This window comes from Thalia democratica, chromosome 4 (genome assembly GCF_965202585.1).
Source record: "Thalia democratica chromosome 4, ktThaDemo2.hap1.1, whole genome shotgun sequence".
In the NCBI taxonomy this organism is placed as follows: domain Eukaryota; kingdom Metazoa; phylum Chordata; class Thaliacea; order Salpida; family Salpidae; genus Thalia; species Thalia democratica.
Window position 1 is genome coordinate 63584206 of NC_139168.1, and position 26940 is coordinate 63611145.

The following is a 26940-nucleotide window of genomic DNA, read 5'->3' on the forward strand; positions in this document are numbered from 1 at the left end:
ACTAGCTTTGTTGAGGTGAGCTGATGTTTTAAAACTAAATAAAACAATAGTATTACATAAGCAATGGTATTTTTATGTATTGAACAAAATTTATATATTCTTTAGTTAAGACTACAAATCAGAGATTTGGAAACTTCATAGCCTACAACCATGTAAGTCTGACCCGCTAAGCCTAAATTGTTCTAGATATTCTGGTGGCCCTGACCACCAATGCTTGCTCTCCCTGTTCTAGAGTTTAGAGAAGGGTTTCCTAAATTAGGGAAATATTACCCTTTAAAGGCTATTCGGCTATCAGAGGGTGATAATTTAGTAATGCAGCAAAAGAGTAGATCGGTAATTAACTAGTAAAGGGGCAATATCTAATAAATGAGGATGATTATTTCTAAATTTCTGCCAAGGGTTGTTTATGAAATTGAGTTCGGAAACCCTGGTTCAAAGGAGGTGTAAGCAAAATTAGATAAAAATATAGTTTTAATTTTTTAATAAAAGCTACAAGTAGGTTTTACGAGCATTTATATTTGTTACTGTTTTAAAAATATGGTCATTTAAAAAAAGTTTTAAGTACAAGTATATGGTGGTATTTTTTTATTTTTCAATTAAATATAGTATCTTAAAATGTTTAAAGGTTGTTTAAACCAAGAACTTAAAAAATAAGAACTTAGAAACTTTTTTGTTGTTATTTGACAAAGTCAGCTCATGCTCACCAAAACCTGGTATTTAAACAAAGTAGTGCACAAACATTTGTATTATTAAACCAAGAACTATATATTTTTGAAAAGTTTGTAGTTACTCTAAAAGAAGATTCTTTATTTTAATAATTAAATAATAGTTTGTTGACAAAGTTTTAATCTCCTAAAGTTGTATATATATTAGATTCTAGTCTAGACTAATTCTGTAATAACTGTATAAAAGTTTTCTTTTTAGCTTTTGTAATCAATTTTTTTTTGATGAAGTCTTTAATTTGTCTCTTTCAGGTTTCAATTTTTAAAATTTGATATGAACTCACAGTGGAGAGTTTTCAATTTTTTCAAGACCGAACACAATGTGCTACCATTAGAAAGCAGCTGGAATTCCATCAGAGAGGACATTGATGTCACATGCTCAGCATGTGGGCGTGGCCACATCTTGTTTGGAGATTCAGCTGGAAACATTCACAAAATAAACCACGCGTTCAATGTGACTTCATTCCAAGCTTTCAAGTGCACCGTGACCCATTTGGTTCAGTTGCAAAGCTACAATATACTAGCAGCGTGTGGTATAGATGAAGAAGGCATCAACCCTGTGATCAAAGTGTACAACTTGGACAACACTAACAAGCAGGGTGTGCCGTTTTGCAGCAGAGTTCAAAAAGCCATTCCTGAAGATAACAACCCTTCATATGTGTCTTGCTTTGCAGTTCATGAAAGTTTGTCTACAATGGCAGTGGGTTTTGATCAGGGGTCTTGCATGGTCTACAAGGGAGATGTAACAAAAGACAGAAGGGGAAACAAATCAATTCCCATTCAGACTTCAAGCAAGGACATGATTACTGGATTACATTTTGTAGCAAGTGGAAAGGAAATATTTTTGAATGTTAGTACACAGAATGAAGTGTTTGGGTATAGTTTGAATGAGAAATTTTTGAAAAAAACGTTTTTAAGTCAAAATAATGGCTGTGAGATGAATTGCAGTGCTTTGACTGACTCTACTTGTGATTATAAGCTAGCTGTTGGTGGACCAGAAAAAATCAGTTTGTTTAAAGTTAAAGATTCATTTAGCACTGATGTGCATTTTGAAGGAAAGAAGCAAATGATAAAATATCTCAACGGTTATTTAGTGGTTGTTTACAAAGACAAAGTAAAACTGTCTTCTTCAATATCAGAGTTTGGTGAAAAAAATGTTGTTAAGATTGTTGACTTAAAGCAGAACATGACTGTTTATTCATCATTACTACCGCAAGTGCGTCACTTTATGTTTGAGTGGGGAGCTTTTTATGTTTTGTCCAAAGCAAATAACTTGATAAGGCTGCAAGAAATTGATATTTATGAAAAACTAAACAAGTTGTTCAGTAAAAATCAATACACTCTTGCAATAAGCATTGCAGAGAGTCAGGGTCTAGGCAGTGAAGGAATGATGGAGATATTCAAGTTGTATGGAGATCACCTCTATACTAAAAACGAGTTTGACAAGTCAATAGCTCAATACATAAAAACTATAGGCAATTTAGAGCCAAGTTACATAATAAGAAAATTTCTTGATGCTCAGCAAATTGGAAACCTCACACTTTATTTGCAAGAAATGCATGAAAAAGGACTTGCTAACGAGGATCACACTACCTTGCTTTTAAACTGCTTTACCAAACTTAAGGATGAAACTAATTTGAACACTTTTATAATGAAACCTGATTGCAATCTGCATTTTGATGTTGAGACTGCAATAAAAGTTTGTAGGCAAGCACATTATTTTAAACAAGCTTTGCAACTTGCTGAAAAGCATCAGAAACACAAGTGGTTTTTGAAAATTGTTTTGGAAGACACAAACAAATATAAAAAGGCTTTAAAATACATAAAAAAGCTTTCCTTTAGCTGCATTGAAAATGCTTTAAATCAATATGGTCAAACTTTGATGAACAGTTTACCATTTGAAACAACAGATCTTTTGATTCAATTTTCCACTGAGTTGTCTCTCAGTTCAAAGAAAAGTTCTTGTAAAGGAGAAGACTTTATTCATATTTTCCAGAACAACAGCTCAGATATGTTGGTTAAATTCCTTGAACATCTAACTGAAGTTGAAGAACAGCCCTCTTTGTTTGTATTTAATGATCTTCTAGAGTTTTATCTAAACAAAATCAAAAGAGAAGAAGTTTCAGATGGAAGTGTTTTTGACATAAAAGATAAAACTTTAGACCTTTTAAAAGATTTATTTAAAAAGCACCCCAAAGATACAGAAAGAGCTACTACACTTTGCACGCTGAATAATTTCGAAGAAGGCATAGTTTTTTTGTATGAGAGTTTAAATTCGTATGAGTCCTTGCTTCGTTATTACATGCAAATAAAGTCTTTTGACAAAGTCATTGAAACATGCACTAAGTATAGTGAAAATGATGCTTCACTATGGGAGAAGGCGCTGACTTATTTTACGCAGCAACCAAACAGCTATGACTACCTGCAGCAAGTATTGGCTTTCATCGACAAACAAGATGTTATTCCTCCTCTGGTGGTGATCAAAATTCTTTCAGAAAGCCCTTGTGCCACGCTTGGTTTAGTGAAAAGTTACCTGTTAAAAAGAGTGAAAGGAGGACAAAATGAAATAGATAAGTACCAAGCCTCTATTGACAAGAGAAAAGCTGAAACTGAAGCTTTGGAGAAGCAAATTCACCAGTTAAAAACGGAGGCAACAGTCCTGCAAGAAACAAAATGCAGCATTTGCAGTGGTAGCTTGGAACTGCCCACAATTTACTTTCTATGCGGCCATGCCTTTCACCAGACTTGTTTTGAAAGTTACGACGTTTCCGAGTGCCCGATTTGCATGGAGAAGAACAGAAAGCTGACTGAAGCCATTCAGCAGCAGCAGAGAATGCTGGCAAACCCAACTCAAATGCACAAGGACTTTATGAGAGGTTTGAAAGAGTCGAGTGATCCCTACCAGCACATTGCAAGTTATTTTTCAAAGGGAATTTTCACATCGAATAACACTCACAAACCGGTCAGGAAAACTTCTAAAGATTCTAGTCTGGTTGTTATTGATGACTCTCTTGAAAAAGAACTCTTAATGTTACAAAGTAATGACTAACTAATGTGTTCATGTTAACAAATATTAACTTTTTTATAGCAATCTCGTAATGCAAATGATTCAAATTATTTTTTATATTTAGTATAACTTGTTTTTAAATATTTTTTTACAAAATATATAATATTTAATATTTTTACATTTACTCTTAAATCAAATGACTAATTTTTTATAATTTGAATACTCTTTTAAAAGTAATTATACGTATCATAACAAATAAAAACATTAGCAAGTATTGTCTACAAATTATAAAATGCTGTCTTTAAGTGAAATTATTTTAAATGGTGCAATAGAATTTACAGTATAAAAAAATTATTCTACATGTTTTTTAAAACTACTTGTATTTATGTATTACTTTGTAAGTTTTCTTACATTTTTTGTTTTTTCAGTATAAAAAAGCATGCTATTTTGTTAAGACAAGATTTCTTTAAGCATACTATTCTATCATACATAGTGCAGTCTGCAAGTAAGCATGATAACAAATTACAGCTATTTTACAAATAATCTTTGAATTTTACCAATATTAAAAAAAAATTCAATGAGCTTGTTGAATAAAAAAATTGTATTTTTAGATTTTTTTTAAAAGAAAGTAAAATTTTATATTTTTATATTTTAAAGTTTCAAACCTTATAATTTAGATACAGTTATTGAGTAATGCCTATAAGTTTTCAACAAATATTTTGTTGTGTGTTTTAATTTGTCATTCATATTAAACTTGTTTTTGTATTTCTAAGTACTATTTTAAAATGTTTTTTATTCACCACATCTCAATTAAAAAGCAAATCATTGTATTCATATTTACAGTTAAATTATTAAAGTTAATAAATTAAAATGTGTTCAAAAGAATGGAAAATTCTTGCAGGATGATTTTAAAAGAAACAATAAACTGAATGATAGTTTTTAATAAGAATATTTGTTAGTTTAGCGTTTTTTATGATTTAATTAATTGATGAAACAAATTTAGTTTTGTTACTGACTTACAGCCTTATAATTACTAGGTTATTTAACAAGCTTTGCTTGTTAACTCTGTAGTTTAACGTCTTGTTACGTTATATCTTATATAATGTTAATATACATACAAATCTAAAGTTTAATACGTTATTTTTCTAAAGTTTTAAAATTAAAGCTTTGTAGTACTTTATTTACTTAAAGTATATTTTTGTGTTTATCTATACATGGTTGCCACAAAACCTTGAATTCTAAAAAACCTGGAATTTGACAAGTTTTGTAAAAAAACACCTGGAATTTTAAACAATTTTTACATGTTAAGTATTAAAATTTTGATTTTACACAAAAATCTCTAGTATAGATAAAAACAATTTGTCAATGTCAAAAATATTTTTAAATAAAAAACAATTTTAAAGAAGCCTTACAGTATCTTTTTAATGTTTTTTAATTATTTAACACAGTTTTTGACATCAAACTCGACCTTAAACTAAAAATTCAAGAAATTCAGTAACCCTACTAGATTTTTCCCAAAAATAAGTGGCAACCCTGTACTTAAAAGTAGATCAGTTTCAAGTAGGCAAGGCAAGTAGTGATTAGAAATGTTTTATCATTTAGCCTGTTAAGTTATCAGACTTAGTTTACAAAGAAACTTGAACAAAACTGATTTTGTTGAATTGAAATGAATGTTTGTTTTTTTAAGTACCACACTTGCTTAAAATCGTGACAAAATAAGGATGATTAAAATTACTTGATATGTTTTGCATTGTTTGCAAGTTATTCCTAGCTATTTAATATTTATACATATGCAACCAATTATTTTTGCTAAAAAACCTAAGAACAAACCCACACTGTCATAACAAACTTACATGATGATAAACTATAAAACTATAGTACGTGTTTCTACACCTTAAATAAAAATTAGACAAAGTAATTTAATATAAACTATGTTTATGGTTGTAGTAAGTTTGAGTAAGTTTTTTGTACGTAAGTGTTTTTTTTAGAACTAATTTTGCTTCAATTTTCACCGCATTTCCTTGCTGGATTATTAGCATTTTTCATTTGCTTTATTGATTATGCAAATAAACTTAGCTAAAAATAAAAGCAAATAAAAACTTTTAAGTATTTTATCTACATATAATAAATAATTTACCTATAAAAAAAATTTTAAGTGCAACATCTTTTCTTACCTAGTATAAAACATATGAACAAAATATTATTGTTTTGTATTTTAATATTTATATAGTTATTTGTCTCAATTAAAAAAGATTGCTCAATTTACTATTTTATTATACTAGAAAAGGTCGCAATTTTTTTGCCACCGAAACCTAGTTGTAAATAAAGTATTTAATCGGCACATCTTTATTTTAATATTTACAAAAATTTAATGTTGTTAATTTTTTAAATCACTTTTTTTTGTTTACAATTGGTATAGATTATTTGTTAACGTTTAAAATTTTTTTATTTAGTTTTTTATAATAAGTTATAATTATGGTAAAAGTTGTTTTTGTTAACTGGCAAAAACTACTTTGAAGTACTCCAAAAAGTCTTTGTAGGATTTTGAAGTTTTTATAGCTTATTTTGTTTAATAAAAGTTCTAGTTTATTTTTTATTGTAAACAGAAATTGTTTTATCAAAACCTTCTTAATAGACTGGTGATGAAATGAATTATTGAAACTTTTAGGATAATTATAATACTATTCCTTGTTTTTGATTAATCAGTTACAATGTTGTCTTTGAAAGCTGAGATTGAAAAGAAAGAGAGAGAATATAATCGGAAAAGGGCACAAAATTCATCAAGCAGTAAAATACCTAGTTTGTTACTATGTTTGATAAACTAATTTGACCATTAAATAGGTTTTATCACCCATAGTCTATAGAAAATTCTTAAAAAAAAATTAATTTAGATAAACTTTAATAATTTATTTTAGTTTAACAAGTCAAATATTTAAAGTTTATGTTTGTTTAGTTGAGAATTAATTTGAAATTGCTTTATTTTACATATGCGTTTCTTAATTGTTTATAAACTTTGACAAATTTTTAAAAACCTTCGCACAACTTTTATACCACAACATAGAGATTAAATATTTTTACTGTTATAATTTTAGAAACAAAGTATTTCCTTATAAGTAGAATGCTTTAGGAAAAATGTTATATGAACTAAAATTTGTATAAATTAAGCTTTCTGCCATTTGGTAAAATTTTAACCCAGAATTATAGATTGTACCGATAAAAAATTAAAGTTACAATTTTTAAAATAGGTTTGTTCAATAAGTTATCAACGTAGCTTTTTTCATATAAAATAAAAAGTTTAAAACCTAGTTTTAAATGAAAAATATTTTTACAGGTTTACCCAAGAAGCCTAAGTCATTTTCAAGTAAAAACAAAGGAGTAGAGATGAGAAATAAAAAGGACAAACTAGAAATGTCTATGGATGAAGTCGATAAACATCAAAAGTCAAGGTTTAATTTTTAAAATTTATTTTATTTAAATTATGTAAAGTAAAACAAATATATGATATTTTATGTTTGAAGTTTTTATGGGCAATTTTCTTTTAATTTTTAAATACAACTAATTTTCTTGATGTTTTAAGCTTAACCACTAATTTCTATTTGCAAATTTTAATCTCAACAACTTATAAATGTCAGACTTGTATAGATTGTTACTACACCTACTTAAACCTATTATCAATAAGCTCTCGATGGTATGACAATTGAAAACTTCAACTCAGTCCTTTAAAGTTTGACTTTTAGTAACCTTGACCGGTAATTTTGAGGTCATAGCTCTCAAAAATCATTAAAAAATACTGAAATTAATACAATCAGTAATCATAGTCTCTATGTCTAACTTAATACGGATGCACTGCACAAGTATTCAAATTCTTAAAAAGTGTTTAATGGTCCACAAATAAAAAAGTAATGTATAGTTGAAAAAAAATGTGTATCTAACTACTTCTTACAAATACTTATTTTGTAAAATTTAAAAAAGTTTTAAAGATATGAATAACATTTTCAAATGTATAGTAATTTCTAATATTATTTTTAAATGTATTTTTTTTAATGCTATAATATTCTTATTAATTAGACTTACATACGCATTTTTTAAACATATAACACTTTTTTAATTGTGGCCCTTTAAATTTTTTTTAAGAATTTGAGTTCTCGTAATTTAAATTGTCATGTAACCCTTAGTACATATACATAGCTTAATTCTTTAAAAAATATGATAGTTTGAACTTTTTAATCAAAATTGTGCTAGTTAGATTTGAAATGTTCCTAAAATAATCTTTTATTAACTATTGATTTTTTTTTCTGTTGAATTAAGCTTAGTATCAACTAGATAAGGGTAGGTGTCAAATTTGCACGAGGGGACTAAATTGCACGAAGACACTTTTGCACGAGCAAAAAAAAATTGCACGGAGATATTTTTGCACGGGTTAAGTTTTTTATTTATTTTTTATTTTTTTTTTTTTTTTATATATTCTAACTTTTTTTTATTTTATTAATTAAATTTAGTTTATTTATTTATTTTACTATCACTGTTACCCCTAACCCTTACCCTCGGTCGGTAGCTTTTTTTTCTTTTTAATTATTTTTTTATATTTATTAGTTTTTCCGTTTTTTTTTAATAATAGTTTTTATAGATTATTTTTTTTACTATCACTGTTAGCCCTAACCCTTACTCTCGATTAATAACTTTTTGTTTTTTTATTAATTTATCTTTTATTTTTTAATTTATATATTTTCTCTTTTTTTACTCTCGTGCAAAAATTACCCTCCGTGCAAAATTGTATCTCATGCAAAATTGACTTTTGGTGCAAATTTGTCTTCGTGCAATTTTGACCCATTCCCACTAGTAATCTTCTTAAACAAGTTTTATTGTTGAAGAACATATTTAAAACAATTAAGTACTACTGAATATTTAAAAAAAAAAAACACAGATTTACTGTGACTTTAGTAAAAGAAAATTAGTGTGCAATGCTGATGTTTATTACTTGTTTCTTACAGAGAAATTTTGGAAGCAAAAAGTAAGCTGTACGATAAAATGACTTCAGGGGAAGTAATATTAGACTCTCAATCTTCAGAAGTTTGTTTGTTTTATAAAATTATAATCAACTTCTCATTTAGTATGCAACTTAGTTTTAACAGCTTACTTTATAGTCTTACATTTCTGCTGACTTAATATAAATAATCGTTTTCTATAAATTTATAAATTATTATATTAGTTTTTGAAAATAGTTTAAGTCATAATATCTAAGTTTATAACGATAAAGTTAATGAAATATGAGAAAATAAAATAGCATAAACTGTTCTTCACCTGCAAAAATATTGATCAGTCAATGCTAGACATATGTTTATTCGGATATTTAAATACTTTTTTTAATGTAAAATGGTGTAATTAGGTCAAGATTTATATTTATAAAAACTTAGCTCTCTTTTACAATCATTCTCCTAAACAATCAACAAAATACATCGACGAAAGTCAGCAGAGCAGAAGCCCGGACTTTCGTTTGCCGTGAGACAAGCTCAAGTTTAACTTTAAAGGGTTGATCATGCCAATTCGATCATCAGACCACAAGTCTCGGTAGACAGTCTATTCAGACTTGTGGTCTGATGATCGAATTGGCATGATCAACCCTTTAAAGTTCTCCTAAACAAGTGTGAAAATTTCTCATTGTTAAAACTAGTTAAGTAAAGTCTGTGCTGTAGTCTTTTAACTTGTTGTTAGCTTAATTCGTTATAGCACTGTACCTTTGTACGACGGCACAGAAGCTTTACCTACTATAATTGAAACAACTTTAAAATGTAAATCTAAAATTTATTGAGCTTAACAAATTTATTGGTTGCTTTTTTAAATGTTATAACTGAACATCTTAGTTTGACCTCTGGTTATTTTCTTGATCACTAAATATCCAAGATGTACAGAAAACAAATAGTATATAAATTTTTATCAAATGCTTGTACATCAAAAATACATAACGTTATAAATATTAAAATAAGAGTTATGACATGATTTTTTTGGTTAAGTATGACCTTTGTTTAGAGAAAGACAATATACTTAGCACCCGAAAGAACACGTCTAGTCTTAGTATGTTTATGAACTACATTTAAATCAACATCATCAGTTTTCAAGTGAGCATAGTCAGGGCGTCACGACTTAAAAATTTGTTTAAAGTCAAATAGGCTTTTAAAAATTATAAATAAGTATAAAATAAACTCTTAATGAAATATATGAAAAGTAGGAAACAAATTCGAAATGCATTTTTACTCTATAGGCAGAATAAATTTTAAGTTAAAAAGTAAAAGGAAATTTTCTGTATGATATTCCTGTTAAAAATATAGTTTTTATGATAGCATTTTAGTTTAATATATTGTACTAGATCTACAAACATAATATAATACAGCAATAGTTTTGATATTAATTTAGCTGTCTTTGAATTTTATAATTAAAATTTAAGCTTACATATGTATGAAAATAGCCAAAATTAAAAAGATGTATCAATTAAACTAATAGTTTTTTTTCTACTTTACTGAAAAATTTACTTGTGTAATAATGAAGACAGTAACCAACTACACAATTATTAATAAGAAAAAAAATAACTGTCTTAATAAGGACCACGAATTGATATTAAAAAAACTTTAAAGCAATTGAGGTTTTAATAATTAAAACTGTCTTGCTTTAATTTTCTACTTATAACCCACCTACGCAAACATGTTGAATTAAACAAAATCCTTAAATTTTTAAGTCAAAAAATTATTGGCTGAGTTTTCTGAAATTTAACTCTTTTTTACAACTATAAAATTACCATCTGCTCTAAACACAAAATAACTTTTAATTTTTATTTTAATATCCACAGTTTACTAAAAACTGTTTTTTTTTTCAAGTGAAGATAATCATAGGATCCAAGTATTATAAATAGTAATAAATCAATATTTCTATGGACAACAATAGCTAGAAATAAGTATAATTTATCAATTAATTACAAAAATCAGTTTTAAAGTAGAATTAGTTGCAGGGTTGCCACTTTACCTGGAATCGTGGAAAAGCCTGGAATTTTGAACAAAAATCACTACAAAAACCTGGAATTTTAACAATTTTCACATGTTCAGTTGTAAAATTTTGATTTGACTCAAAAATTCTATCATATAAATAAAATTTTTTTGTCATCATTATTTTTTTTTTAAACTTAAAAACATATTTAAAGTAGTTTTACAGTATCTTTTCAATCTTTTTATACTATTTAACACAGTTTCTTACATTAAATTTAACTTTAAACTAAAAATAGACCAAAAATGTTTACTTTTAAAAACCTGGAAGAAGTTTGGAAAACCTGGAGAAAAATTTGAAAAACGAGTGGCAACCCTGTTAGTTGTAACTGACATATTATATAACAGGGGTCAACAACCTTTTATAAGTCGCGGTCGAGTTTTTCTATAAAATTTCGCTCATAGGCTGCAATTATTGAAAAAAAGCGTTATAAATAAATACTAATTAAAACTAAAATTTCGATTAAATAAGCAATTATAGAGGACTAGTAAATTTGATTAAATTGAATGTAAGATTTTTACGAAAACAACACTTTTATTGTTTTTAAAAACTATGTTTTTCACTGAATAATACATAGCAGTTTGTACACCCCTTTTATGTAATTTTCAGGAAAAGTCATAATTTTTAAGCCAGAAAATAGCAAAATGTCACTACTTTTTATTTTGTTCCTTGTGCTTATGGAACTTGATTACTGATAAAGTTAAACTTTTGAACCAACTGTTAAAAAAAAACAGCCACAATATTGTGACCTAGTTCTCTAAATTAGTTAAAAAAAGTGTATTGCTTAAGTACAGGGTTGCCATTTAACCTGGAATTCTTTACAAACCCAGAATTACCTAGAATTTGAAAAGTTAGGTAAAAATAATTTAGAAAAACCTGGAGTCTGATAATTCATGTAAAAAACTTTGAAAAACATGGAATTTTATATGTAAATTCACGAATTTTCGATTAAGTAACAAGTACTAAATTGAAAATAGTATACCATTTAGAATTCGATTTATTATAAAATACATTTAAAGTAGCATTATATTGTCTGATTAATAATTTCAAAAAGTATCTTAACCTTAAATTTAATTTTCTACTATAAATAAAAAATTAAATTTCTACTTATAAAAACCTGGAAGAAAATCAAAAAGTTCGACAGAGTATTGTAAAAAACCAGTGGTAAGTAGCAACAACAACAAAAACATAATGAAAATTTTGAATGCAGTAGTCCTTGTTTTCCAAGCTGACGCATCAAACGTTTGCTTCTCTTTAAAAAAAGTCGTTTAGTCACATTTGAAATTTACATTGCATTAAAATAAGTATTAACTTCCTTTAAATGTGAAGGTTGTTGATTTTTTTAATTGTGTTTTTTAATTGTGACATTTCTATAGTGTCTATTATGATTAATTTTAATTTACAAGTGATAAGATTTAACTAAATGGTCCTGAATTTTAACTTTAAATAAACTTTTAGAAAGCTCTAAATTTGTATAAGATTGGAATTTTTAATTAAGAATTTATTGTCTACCTTAACATTTAAATTTTAATTTTTACAGTTAGAAGTCAAACCACAACTAATATTATTATGTAATATATTTTAATTAATTTATTCTAACTATCGTGAACAACTTACTTAGACTAAAAGTACGTTTTCAGCAATTTTTATATTTCCGAATTTTTGAACACATTAATTCTCAAAAAATATTGAATCACTTCTTCAACTTTAATTTATTAACACCAAAACAATTTGGCTTTGTTCCCCACCAATCATAAGGAATTCAACTATTGGTATGTTTCCATACTTGGTTAATAACTTACTTATAAAATAATAGATCACAAAGAGTGCTCATTAACAACACATTATTAGATCCTCTGGAAAATCACAGTGGAGTACCACAAGGTGGAGTCATTGGTCCTCTTCTTTTTTCAATTTACATCAACGATATTACTTTAAATACTCACATTCAAAGCAAATAAGTCTATTTTCATATAACGCAAAAGTATTTAGCAAGTCAGAAGCTTCTTTACAATTAACATTAAGAAATATTCACAAATAGCTAAAAACAAGAAAACTTGATTTAAATCTGAAAAAATGCCAAGTTCTAACCATCAATAAAAATAAACTCTTCCCTATTAACCTTTAAATTAATAAAACTAAAATACCAGCAGTAATATTTTTTAAAGACTTAGTAATTTATATATCTGGAAATCTTAAATGGAACGAACATGTAAATTGCTTACATAAAATTGCTCAAAATTCATCTTATCAAATACTTGAAAGTTTTAAGACCAATTCTGCTAGTTTTATTACTAAATTATATAAAATCTATGTTCGCCTTAAACTTGAATACAATACCTTAATATGGTCCCCCTATTTAAAAAAAGACATTATCAGGATTGAGTCTGTGCAGAGAAATTTTACCCGTTTTGTTTGTAATAGATGCAACATTTAAAAAACCTCATACAAAGATAGATTGGTAAAACTCGGATTGGAGTCTCTAGAACAGGGGTCGGCAAACTGCGGCCCACGGGCCAAATGCGGCCCTTGAAGACAAAATCTGCGGCCCGCGAGGTACATTTCAGCTAAAAACATTCTTTTTTAAAACAATATAAAAAAAAATTTTGGTGGTGAAAACTTACAAATAGGTTTTAATTTAAGTAATTACTCATTACTAGTGCTGTTGTATAGCTTATTTTGTCCCAATTTTTGGTTTAAATAGTATTTTTGTATTATTTATTACAATAACTTACTATAAACTGCGGCCCGCGAAGACTTTTTTCTGTATAGTGCGGCCCGCGAGCAAATTTTTGTAATAAAATTGGCCCGCTACTTATATAAGGCTGCCGACCCCTGCTCTAGAATATAAAAGATGGCAGTTTGATTTAATAATACTTTTTAAAATTATTAATGGTAAATATAAAGAATTTTTAAATCTATATTTTTGTTTTTCCTCAGGCAAATTATAATTTGAGAGGAAATTATAAAAAAATGAAATGTTAATATAATTTAATAACAGTCAGTGGCAAAGTTCTTTTTTTCTGCAGAACAATGAATATGTGGAATAAGTTACCGCAGGATGTGGTTTCGTGTAGGAGGGTGGAACATTTTAGATTAAAACTAAAAATAAAAGATTTAAATAATATAAACACCAGTAAAATACAGTGGTTGTCGATAAAAATTAGTTATAATGATGGTTTCAAGTATTTTTTATTTACTTATTTTAAAGTATTAGTATCACTAATATAATTTTTCTTTCCTACGCCTTCACCCTACAGATTATAAGTTTATATACATAATTTTTGTAAATGTGTAATCTTTTATAGTCAATACATAAGTTTATATATGGAGTTTTTGTTTTTTGTGCATACTAAGTTATGTTTGATCATACAGGACTATTTGTTTGTAATTTTTTACTATGATATGTTTAGTTTTTTCATTGAATGTAATTTGTTTCTTTCTTTTTTCGTGTGTACTGTTTAAGCGGCTCAGGTTTTAATGCCCGAATCCATCTTCGCACAATAAACTCCAATAATAATATATGTTTTAAAACTTTGTAAGTATTACAATTGTTTATAGAATAAATCTTTAAAATATCTATTATGGTTAAAAAAATTGCTTAAAACGTACTGTTAAGTCTAAATAGTTTTAGTTGTTTTCAGATGTTTCTTGTTGACTTCGAACAAAAATCGGTTGATGCTTGGAGAGATAAAAGAGAGAAAGGTTGTTGTTTTTTTATTTGAGTTGTTGGTATTTATAATGTTGTATATTATTATAGATCACTAGTCTACTTTTTTTAGTGTGGTAGTTTTTCTTAACACTTATTTCAAATATATTTCTTGAACTGAGTCACTTTCAGGTATTTCTGCATCACAACCAGCAATTGATGTGAATTTAAAAGACCTGGTAAAATCTGAAAAAGTAGACAAAAGCAAAGGCGATGAATGGTTATTTTTTGTATTAAAAAAAATTACTTTTACAACTTGTACAATATTTTATACTCCAGTAAATAATTTAATTTTTATTTACTACAATTTTGCTGTTAATTAAAAATAAATAAAAATTATTGATACATAGTGGTTAAGCTTACATAACGTTAGTTTGTCGAAGTTAAAAATTTATATAGTTTTATTTAATTTTAAGTTTCTAACTAATGAAAAAAATCAAAGGGTCGAGTATGTCGATGTTTTGGGCAGAACTAGAAGTTGTAAGAAAAGTGAACTAGATAAGTTGCAAAAAATTGATGAGAAGCTCAAACCAAATCAGGTGATAATTGTTCTTTTAAAACAAATAAAGAGTTGCTATTTTTTTTTAATGTAGTGTTTTTCGCCAAAAAGAAGATCTTGGTTAATCTGGATTTTAGTGCGTCTCGAAAAATCCTTCCGTTTCCTAAAAAATATTTTACGTTTTCGAAAAATTTTTTGTTTACGATGAAAGTGTTTATAGCTTTAAAAAAAGATATTTTATGACAAATTTTGAAATAAAATTTTTTAACAGCTTTTATGAGTTTTTAATTTATTTTAATGTTAATATTCTTATATAGGAAGAAACACCTCATCAGAGTCAGTCGTCTTTTTTCGACAGAGAACCTGATAATGCTGATGGTGGATTAAAAAAAGATGAGATGTTTTATGAAGATTTCCGTGATTCAGGTTGTTTAAAATTCATTTGACTGCTAAAAAGTTTAAAAATAGTTTCCGAAGTTCATTTAGTAAGAGTTATTTTTTTTGGGAATTTGTGAAAGTTTTGTTTATAACTTAATTTTAATAAACTCTTGAAAATAAGAACTATGGGAAATACATAACAAGTATAAAACACTCTCTAAATTTCTTTTTGTAATAGTTAAATACGTATTTCTCTACTTTTCATCAGAAACTAACAGTAGTACAGAACATAAAATTGTGAGTTTTTTTTTTCCTAAAAACAAAAAAATAAAAACTAACAAAGTAATTAGCGCAATAAATAATCAGTGTAAATTAATAATTAATTAAACTAAAATACTATCAACGGAACCAAAATGGATAATTTAACTAAATAAAGACACTTTTTTATCAAGTTCTTTTTGTTTGCACAATTCTGGTTTCTATAAAAATATAGAGATATCCTCTAACTTAACGAGATCAAATTCACTATTACAATGATGAATTATTTTAAATCTATATATCTTATATTCCTAGAACAATATCTTTTATTTTTTAAATATTCTGTAACTGAAGATCTTTTAGCTGCGTTTTTGGTTGCCGCTGTCTTAATTCAGGTTCTTTTTCAATAAATTTCAACACGTAATTTCAGGTTTTACTAATTTGTACTAGGAAATATGACATATACAGATTTAAGATAATTCATCATTGTAATAGTGTATTTGATCTCGTTAAGTTAGAGGCTATTTCTATGTTTTTATATAAACCAGAATTGTGCAAACAAAACGAACTTGATAAAAAAGTGTCTTTATTTAGTTAAGTTATCCATTTTGTTTCCCTTAGTAGTACTTTAGTTTAATTAATTATTACTTTACACTGATTATTTATTGCGCTAATTACTTGGTTAGTTTTAACTTTTTTTTTTTTAGGAAAAAGCTATTTATAATTTTATGTTCTGTTCTACTGTAAGTTTATGATGAAAAGTAGAGAAATACTTCTTAAAATATCAAAAAAAACTTTAGAAAGTGTTTTATATTTGTTATGCGTTTAATTAAAAGCTAATAGTGTTTGATCTATGGGAAAGTTAATAAATGAGATTTGTGCTAAACAACTAATATAACTTAAAAAAAGTTGTATGATTCATCTAGGTTTTTTTATATAAAAAAATACATAATTCAGGGTTGCCACTTTACCTGAAAACCTGGAAAAACCTGGAATTTGACAATTTAGGCGAAAAAAACCTGGAAAAACAAAGAATTTGAGATATTTTAGAAAAAACCTGGAATTTTAACAATTTTCAAATGTTCAGTCGTAAAATTTCGTTTTGACTCAAAAAATCTATCATAATAATAAAAAATAATTTGTCATCATCAGAATTTTTTTTATTTTAAAACATATTTACAGTAGCTTTACAGCATGTTTTCAATGTTTAATACTATTTAATACAGTTTCTAACAATAAACTTAACTTTAAACTAAAAATAGACCTAATAATGTGTACTTTTAAAAACCTGGAAGAAATTTAGAAAACCTGGAAAAATTTTTGAAAAAATGAGTAGCAACCCTGATAATTTAAAACTCATTTTTGCTGATCACAAGTTTAAATTATTATTATTTTTTTTTTTTCTCTAACATAATATTGCTAACACATCAATTTTTAGCGGCCTTCTTTAATTTAAACGACTTTGGTAAGTCAATGATTTCAAACATAAAAACTAAATTTCAAAGTCTACATAAAATTAATTTTATTTCATAAAATAGAAGTTTGTAATTTTGGTGTTGTAGTATTAAACATGATGTAACTGCTTTAAACGTTATCAAATTCTGTTTAGTTAAAATGAAGTTTCGGTACCGGTAGCCTTTTTAATTATTTATTCAGTTTTGAGAAAAGTTATTATGATACTACTTTTAATTTTTTTGCTGTTGTGGTATTTTCAACATTATGTTTTTTGAAAAACTATAATTGAATTTCAGTATACTAGTTTTTAAAACGAGTAATTTTATTGTTTATATTTTTTTATATATTGGTAATACTACTAATATTTTTGAAGTAGCAGTAGTATTAACTCACAGTTACTAAAAGACCTAGAATCTTGGAAAAACCTGGAGTTTCACAATTTAGGCCAAAAACCTCAAATTTTGAACAAAAATGACGAAAAACATCGGAATGTTTATCAATTTTCAAATGTAAAATGATGAAATTTTCATTAGGTACAATAAACCAATCATATACAGCATTTTCTCTTGTATCATTTAGATTTTTATTTATTAAAAAATTCAAGTAAAGTTACATTGCACTATCTTTTCAATATTTTTATCCTTTTTAAGAATAAGTACAGCAAGGCCCCAGAAAATCTCTGTTGAGCCAACTACACATTTTACTATTAATAATGGCACACTTTGAAAAAATCAACTTCCATTATTCAACAAAAAATATTCCTATATGCAGCCAAAACGAATACAAGCTTAAGCTAATTGACAAGATAAGAAACTTCTGCAGGCGAATTAGATTGAAAGTTTTCTACTGCACAAACAAAGAAGAAAATGAAAGTATGTATGAAAATGAGGAAAAAATAGAAACTTTTGGATTTAAATCAGAATTCCTACCAAAACAAGAAGAAGAACTCAAACTTTTTGAAAGTGATATGTTTGACATTGTTAGACTATTAAAATTCAGAAGGATAAACAATAAATTCCAAGAAAAAATTCAAAAAGATGTAAAAACAATAAGAAACAGCAAGCAAATCTATGTGGCCGCAGACAAAACAACAAATTATTATAAATTGAACAAAATGAATACATAAAATTAAAGGAAAATTCCATCAGAAAAACATACAAAAAGAACAATTATACTGTAATTGACAGTATAAATAAGGAAGCTAAACAAATAGTCAAAAAATTAAAGCTTGATAAGAAGCTAATCAACCAACTACCATTAAAAGATTGTTATGTAACACTCAAAGACCACAAAGACAACTTCTTCTCAAAGCCAGAAACAAGACTAATAAATCCATCAAATTCAGACATTGGACAAATCAGCAAAATTATAATTGAAAAAGTCAACAAATCAATCAGAAGAACAAAAGAATTTAACCAATGGACTAGTACAGAAGAAGTTATAAAAATTTGGAAAAGAACAAATACAAATTAATGAAATTTGATATTAAAGATTTCTATCCCAGCATAACCAAAGCACTTCTAAATAAAGCAATTGAATTTGCAAGCAACTACGAAACAATCACTGAACAAGATAAATCCATAATAGACAATGCTGCAAAATCTGTTTTAGTAGACAAAGAAGAAATTTGGACAAAAAAAAGCATAAGTGAGAAAGATAATGAGCTGTTTGACATAACAATGGGGAGCAGACATGGAGCTGAAATAAGTGAACTAGTTGGACTTTATATACTCCAAGGCCTAAAGCAAACACTACCTGATAAAATAATAGGAATCTATAGAGATGATGGACTAATAGCTTTAGACAAATCAACAAGCAATGTTGAAATAGAAAAAATAAAAAAAGAACTATAAAAAAAGAACTACATAAATTTGCTAAATCAATAAAAATAAAAATAATCATCGAAAACCCAGCGTTTCAAATAAACTTCCTGGACCTAAACTTAAATCTAAAAAAACACAGCTTCTTCCCATACAGAAAACCAAACAACAGAATCAATTATGTAAATGCAAATTCTAACCATCCACCAGCAATTATCAAACAAATCCCAAAGATGATAGAAAATAGATTAGCCAAAAATTCAAGCAGCAAAAAACTATTTGACAGTATAAAAAAAGAATATAATGAAGCGTTAAAACTAAATGGATACAGTCATGACATAAATTATACAAAAATAACCAATGAAACAACTGTGAAAAAGAGAAAAAGAAAAAGAAAATGTATATGGTTCAACCCACCGTTTTGCTGTTCAGTGAAAACAAATGTGGGAAACAAATTCTTAAAAATAATAAAGAAGCATTTTAGCAAAGAAAGCAAACTAAATAAATATGTCAACAGCAACTGCATAAAGCTAAGTTACAGCTGTATGCCAAATATCGAAATGACAATCAAAAGCCACAACAAAAAACTGTTGAATAAAGAAAAAATCACAGATGAGACGTGCAATTGCAGGGACAAAAATAAATGCCCCCTGAAAGGTGGCAATTGTAGAACTGAAAACGTCATATATGAAGCTTCAGTAAGCGCAAAAAACGAAACCAAAACATATATTGGAATAACAGCAAACCAATTAAAGAAAAGAATTTAAACGCACAATACAACAATCAATTGCAAACCTGATAACAGAAACTACAATAAATACGTTAATTCAACAGAACTATCAAAACTAATTCACAAATTAAAAAACGAAGGAGAGGATTACAAATTAAATTGGAAGATCCTAGAAAAAGTAAACAAACACCAACCAGGAAAAACAACATGCAAGCTTTGCTTGAAAGAAGCCCTCAAGATATTACAAGCAAGTAACAACTGTATCAACAAAAAATCCGAACTTATGGGCAGTTGCAGACATAGGAACAAATTTCTGTTGATGAATTGGAAGCAAGCAATTAGCTAGCATAACAAATGTTCAAATTAGGGTTTTGAATTTTGAGTTTTATTTGTTGTTTTTTATTATTTTGTTTTGTTAAATGTTAAATATTCCGTTTCAACTTAAATTCATGCATTGTGTTTAACCATTACTAGTTAATATGTTGCTTTTTAATGTTTTGTTTTATTTCGAAGTATATTAAGAATTAAAGCCAATCCTTTTGCCAAAACCTTTAACTATAATCAAACATTCTGATATTATTATTATAATTACAATACAATATATTTTTCTAATTGCTAACTTAATCTAATCAAAATAATTAACAAAAAGCATTTCTACTTTCTCTCTCTCTTTTTTCTCTCTCTTTTTACTTTCATTTACTTTCTTTTTACGCATGAATAGTTATTTTGTATTTATTAATAGTTGCCTAAAACGTGCTTATTCTTATTTTGTTGAAGCCTGAAGAGATTGACTATATGTCTTTCGAAACAGCTGTTGTTAAACAAAATAAACTATAGCACTCTATTTGTATCCTTTTTAAGATAATTTTTTACCTTAAGTTTGTTTTCATTCTAACAGGGTTGCCACACACTCAGGGAGTTCAGGAAAACTCAGGGAATTTTCAAATTGTAGAAAATCTCTGGGAAACTCAGGGAATTTTGATTCTTTTTTTTTTTAACTCAGAGAAACTCAAGGCAGTTTTGGTTTTTTCTAAAAATTTCAGGAAAATTTTAAGATACTTTTTTAAATCTCAGGGAATTTTTTTTTCAGATCTAAAATGAGATTTAGTTAATCCAACTTCAATATTTTGTTCAAAAATGTTAATTTTATTTATTTTTAAGTACTTATATAGAAAATTTTTAGCCTTGCGGCTAGTTCTTCCATATTCTTGTGTTAACATTGTAATTTTTTAATAAAAAATAATTTTTTTAGGATTTGAAAAAAAACTCAGGGAAAGTTTAAGGTTACTCAGGGAATCTGGTCACTTAGGTAAGATTTTTTGACTCAAAGAGTGGCAACCCTGTTCTAAAAGAAACTTGTACTTTCAAAAACCTCGAAGTAATATAGAAATCCTGGAAAAAAAATCAAAAAACCTTTGGCAACCTTGATTCACTGCAAAAAGTTATTTGAAGTACATCACAGAAGCTGACTTTAAAACATTGAACTGTAAACATTGAACTTTCCAAATTAAACGTTTAAAGTTTTGTTTGGCTTTTCGTTATAAATGATGAAAAGTTATGGCTTTATTTATAATTTTTTTCTACTTTACATGGCTATTGATAAAAGATTGAAATTCAAAATGACAGAAGTAAAGAAAATCTATTAGAACAATCGAGCTGACTCGAAGGTTTTAAAGAGTATATTTAAATCGTGAAATGTTCAACAGAAGTGCGAGAGTTGGGAGTTGGTTATTTCAAGTTTTCGCAAGATGGAGCCACGCGCAAGGAGGAAATGGAAAGACTGGAGAAGCTGCGACAGGAAACGATCGATGCCAAGAAGAAGCATAAAGAGGAGAAGAAGAAAGAACAGGTTGAACAATTTTGTTTTAATATTTAAACGCTTTGAAAAGTGGTTGTAATTGTATATTTTAGATAAAAGGAAGGGGTAAGATTTTTTAAGCGATTAATAGTTTTAAGTTTTTTAAGGTTTATGAAAGGAATACCATGTAAGAGTAAAAAAAATGGTATAAAAAGTTTTTTTTAATCTTGAAAAGAAATAGTTTTTAAAATTTATCTATTATAAATAGATATCGCATTTTTTTTACTTGTGACAGGGTTGCCACTTTACCTGGAAACCTGGAATTTGACAATTTAAGCAAAAAAAAAACCGAAGTTTTTAACAATTTCAACATGTTTTTATTAAAAAACAGATTTAAAGTAGCTTTAAAGTATCTTTTAAATGTTTTTATATTATTTAACACAGTTTCTTACTTTAAATTTAACTTTAAACTAAAAATAGACCTAAAAAATGTGTACTTTTAAAAACCTAGAGGAAGTTTTGAAAACCTGGAGAAAATTTTAAATAAACGAGCGGCAACCCTGTTGTGATTCTTGTGTTATTATCAAAGGAATTTAAGCAATGCTATAAAACAGCGTTTCCCAAAGTGGGCCATAAGCTGCAAAGGCGCCAAATTCATGACTAGTAAGAGGTCATAATTTGAGACTTACACTAGATATTCTGATGTTATGATAAAATGCAAAAAAATAGGTCTAAGGCGCATAATGGGCAGTTTTTTAGTTTAAATGAGATTAAGCCTTATTGAATTGGCTATTTCTTTTTTTATTTCATCGAGGGCCTGTGAAAGAAAGTTAGGAAAATCATGCTCTTAATTAAATGAATAAACTTACATTGTAACAAAGTTTTAAATTAAAATGAAAAAAGTACTAAGTTTTATTATACAGAAAAAAAATATAAAATTTTATATTCAAGTTTATTAATTATGTTTTTAATGACTAAAACTATGTTGTACTAATTATATAAGTTTATGTGTTTTTTTTCATAGCTCAAGTGTTTAAAATTTGTTTCAGCTAGAAAAGTGCACACACTTTAAAAGTTCATTATTACATGGTGTTGATATAATTCATTTTTTGTTATTAGAATTTTTTTATCATCATCTTGTTAACACCATAGTTTTTACTTTTTAATGTTTAATGTTAACTTTTTTTGTAAGCAACTAAGTTATATTAAGACTAAAAGCAGGGTTTTCAACTCACTTTCATAATCGCCCCCTTTGGCAGAAAAAAAAAACTTTGCTCTCTTACAATTATTACTTCTCTCGGCAACCCTGCTTTAAAATAATCTATTATACTGTTTTTTATAAGTAAAACATTATCGGTACAGTTTTCTTTAAATTTTTTACCAATAAAATCTAAAGTTTCATTCGTAAGTAGTTGAAATTTAACTTATTTTATAAATATATCATTTTAATCCTTTAAAATTGAAAATGATCATTTACTGCAGAATGCCTTACGCGCCCGCTTAGAAAAAATAAGGTTGAGAAAAATTGAGAAATTGAAAAAGCTTGGTAAAAATATTCCAGCCAAACTGCTGAAACCAATTGAAATAAAAGAAGAAGCTAATGATGACGAGGTTAAAACTTTATTATTTTAATAAAACCATTTTTAATGTGCAAAATTTGTGAATTACGTTCATATTAATTTTACTTAATGGTTTTCTTGTATTTTTGCATAGTTTAAAAAATATTTTTAACATAGTAAAAATATAGAAGTTATGAATCTAAAGTTTTTGTTGTTCAAAAATTTTGGAAGAAAATATACTCGGAGATAAATGGTTGATTAATTTTAAATTTTCAATAAAATAAAATCTAAGGTAGATTAGTATAATAAGGTATCAGATGCAATTTCGTCTAAGGTTTTTTTTAATATGTAGGAAATTCCAAACTCACACTTTAAAAATTGTATATCAAAGTCGTTCATAGTAATTTAATGCAACATAGTAAACTTTTTAAAATTAAGAAAAAAACATTCTCTATTTTCTGTTGTTATTATTTTTTTTTTAGTTTCATTAAAAATTATTTAAATGATAAAAAATGAACGAGCAAAAAAAATATAAATACTGAAATTTTCTGGTAAAGTGTTACTTGCAATTTTTTCTTGTTGCCTTTTTTCAATTAACTAGCAGTAACGTAGAAAATGTTAGAAGTTTTATTAAGAAAAACCATTCAGTATTTTTGAAAATAAGTTATGAAATTTTTAGAACACTGATAATTTAAATAAACTATTTTGAGTTTAACCAGTCTATCATGATATCATTAGTCTTACAATGAAATCTGTCCTCAATATATATATTTTTTTCAAACTTTTAAACATTATCGATATAAACTCGAGGAGAATATAAGCCTAAAAAAAATCAGAATATCTGAATAATTCTGGTTAAAACAGTTTTTATGTACCTGGTAAAAAGAATTGAGTCAATATTTTATAACTGTTCTTGCAAATTCGAAGTATTATTATAATTAGAATTTATAGATGTAAAAATTTAATTTATAAAAGTATAAATAACATATAATTTTTTAAAGTTTTAAACATATGTCTGCTAATTTTAATTTTTTATACATAAAACAAGTCTTTTTCAACAACACATATATATTTCAACAATTTTCTTCAGTGTGATTACAATTGTAACAAGGTAAAACAAATTTTAAACTTATATAGCCTTTTTAATTATATGAGAAATTATCAATCAATTAGCAAAAAAAACCCTAAACTATAACAAAAAAAAAATTAAAAACAACAAGGAAAACGTAATTAACTGTAACAATTTAAAACAAAACAAAATTAGTCTAATTTAAACAAGGATAATGAGTAATCAAATTCTCTTTGTTTGCATAATTCTGGCTTGTTTAAGTGAATATAAATAGCTTCTATTTTAATTAAATCAAAAATGTTCGTGCAACTTCTTAAAACTTTGAACTTTGTCTCACTGTAATTATTACCACATTTAGGATTTTTTACTAAGTGCTCTGAAATTGATGATCTTTTTGTTGCGTTTAAGGTTGCATTACTCATTTTCTTCGGTTGATTTTTGATATGGTCTTTCACGCACTTAGGTACGTGCTCTTTTATTCTTGTTTCTAAATGCCTAGAAGTTTGTCCTATATAGCTGTTTGCGCAACAGCATAATATAATTTTTTGTCTAGTTGATTATTGAATTAAACACAAAACTTTTTTCGTAAAAACTGACTATAAAATTCTCTACAAAAGCCTTAACAAGTATTCTAGAGAAATAAATGGATATGTTTTTTAAGTTGGTATTTTTATACAAAGCTGTTAGTATTGTTAGTTTTAATGACGTTTTTTAATGTTAAGATACCTAACACATACAATACTGTTTTACATGAATAGTCGTGCTTTAGTTTCTATTCTATTAATTTAATGATAAAGCAACTTCACTGTTATGATTTGATTCGGGTTTGATTTTTTATTAATAGTTATAAATTAATTTCTTATTTTTAATTTTAATAACCTTAGTTGCTTTTATAAATGTTATACGATACATATGTCATATTGAACATTTGTTAAACTAAAAAATGGGTTTAATTAAAACCCAAGAATAGACGTGTTTCTCATCAAAAAATATTTTTATACTATGTTAAAATAGTTTTTTTCTAACATTTTTTCTAACCTAAGTGAATAAAAAAAAAATTAATAAAAACTAAAAAAACAATACTTTCAGGAAAAACCAGTGGAAATTAAAACAAACATTTCGGTTGGTGACGTTTTGAAGCCAGCAAAAACAACTGGACCCGACGAAATTAGAGAATGGGACAAAAACAAAACCGGTGTGTTACAGTATTAGTCATAACATTTATTGAAAGTATTGTTTTTAGTCTACTAAAGTTTAATTTGACTATTTTTTATTGTTCTGTATTGCGCTTAACTAATTTTCATTCAAAAGTCTTGCAAAAAAAACCTGACGCACGTTAATTTTTGTCAGAAACTCTGTGGCTGCCCGCTCAACCGAAGAAAGCGCCGATGACGTGGCAAAACCCCCGAGAAAGCAGGAACTCCAGCTTCGCCCCTCCCTCCTCCTACTACCAGCAGCACAAATCGAAAACGGCCGAAATCGACGGTGAAAAAAGCGCGCCAAACATCAGCGACCACGACAGGATGGTGAGGCTTCTGGAAAGCGTTGAAGCGGAAAAGCGAGCTGCATTGGACAAGAAAGTGGCTGAAGAGGAGAGAATTAAGCGAGAGAAAGAAGAGAAAATGAGACTGGAACGAGAGAGGGAGAAGCTTTACGTGCCGGCAGAAAAACCTGTGACAATTTCTGTGAAAAGGGCTCCTAAAAAACAGAACCTAGTTTTAAAAAAATCTGACATGTTTGACGAGTAGCTGTTCATATTTTTTTTCAGATATTTTGTTGTATTCTATTATATATACAATTTGTTTTAGTATTTAATTAAAGGATCATCAAAAAAATAAGCTGATCATACCATAGTTCATAATTGATAATAATTAGAACCTGTTAAAACTGACTTTTATTGTTAGTAAAACGATAATAAATTTTATGTCATTCATCTATTATCCTTAAAGAACATCACTATCACTCATACGATGAGTTCATTCGGAAACTAGGATCATCCGGATCTAGCGTTTAAGGTTGAATTATACTTTCTATTTTTTTGTTAGTGCGTTTGGGGCACTTCAAAAATGTAACTTTTGTAGTAGCTAAGAAATTTTTCAGCTTGGAAACTCAACAAAAAGAAAATGTTTCCTTGCAACATCTTACCAAAGTTGAGCTAGTTGCATTTAATAATTATTTAATTTTTTTTTAAAGGTTAATGGGGTTCAAAGTTTTATTTCATACATATTTTGTTTAATAATTTTGTGCTTCCAATAACTTGGTAACATTTCTACAGAAATGTTTTAGTAGTTGTTCAGAGTTATGTCTTCAAAGAATAAAATTACAGATATTCGTTGATAGTTTTTTAAAACAATTTAATAAAGTCGTTGAAAAGAACTTTGTCGAAGTTTTAAAATTGGTTTGCTACCCCTTTAACCCGAAGCGAACAACTTGAAACCCCTGTATGTTAGTAACTTCAAGTTCGAGTAAATATAGCAATCCCTTTTATCAGGCTAGGTATAGACTGAAAGACTTAAGTAAAATTTGTAGGATAAAGATTTAAGTGTCGGTGCGTTATCTCGTTTCAATATAACTACTAATGAAATAAATCAAACATTTTTCTGTACTGTACCTCATTAACTATTTAAACACGGAACTGTTACAGCTTTTAGATTGTTAATGTGTATTTATTTATTTGTTAATGTTTTTTTTAATTCTAATGCGAAAAACACAATTAAGTTTTATAGCTTGTTTTTAAGTGTTTTCTTTTTAAGAGCTGCGAATATCCGATGTCAAAGGCGTATATTAATTTGGCTAGCACAATTTTGATTTTGTTTAATAATAAGTTGTTTCCATATTAACCTCTAATAAGGAACTTTTAAAAGTAATGTAAATATCTACTGAAATGTTAAAAAACATTTTAAT

At 27.1% G+C, this 26940-nt stretch overlaps 2 protein-coding genes across 3 annotated transcripts; both read left to right on the top strand.

Annotated features, from left to right (window-relative positions):
* The first annotated feature begins 986 nt into the window (after nt 1-986).
* Nucleotides 987-4519, top strand: LOC145833768 (vacuolar protein sorting-associated protein 11 homolog). The gene has a single exon (XM_082940944.1). It carries the CDS (start codon nt 997-999, stop codon nt 3769-3771), a length of 2775 nt encoding a protein of 924 aa, XP_082797070.1. The 5' UTR covers nt 987-996; the 3' UTR covers nt 3772-4519.
* Nucleotides 4520-4571: 52 nt separating this feature from the next.
* Nucleotides 4572-25911, top strand: LOC145834278 (coiled-coil domain-containing protein 174-like). Of its 2 annotated transcripts, none has more exons than XM_082941669.1 (11): nt 4572-4683; nt 7061-7175; nt 8721-8799; nt 14406-14466; nt 14603-14690; nt 14913-15009; nt 15287-15395; nt 21317-21459; nt 22891-23019; nt 25126-25231; nt 25387-25911. In XM_082941669.1, exons 1-11 carry the CDS (start codon nt 4659-4661, stop codon nt 25782-25784), a joined length of 1350 nt encoding a protein of 449 aa, XP_082797795.1. In that variant the 5' UTR covers nt 4572-4658; the 3' UTR covers nt 25785-25911. The 2 variants fall into 2 exon arrangements, with proteins under 2 accessions (XP_082797795.1, XP_082797793.1); XM_082941667.1 differs by lacking the exon at nt 4572-4683 and adding an exon at nt 6396-6528.
* Nucleotides 25912-26940: the final 1029 nt, after the last annotated feature.

Coding starts and splice junctions, on each gene's coding strand:
- LOC145833768 (XM_082940944.1), top strand. CDS start 997: ATGAACTCACAGTGGAGAGTTTTCAATTTTTTCAAGACCGAACACAAT.
- LOC145834278 (XM_082941667.1), top strand. CDS start 6,441: ATGTTGTCTTTGAAAGCTGAGATTGAAAAGAAAGAGAGAGAATATAAT. Junction 15,010..15,286: donor AGAAGCTCAAACCAAATCAG/GTGATAATTGTT, acceptor ATTCTTATATAG/GAAGAAACACCTCATCAGAG. Junction 21,460..22,890: donor AGGAGAAGAAGAAAGAACAG/GTTGAACAATTT, acceptor CATTTACTGCAG/AATGCCTTACGCGCCCGCTT.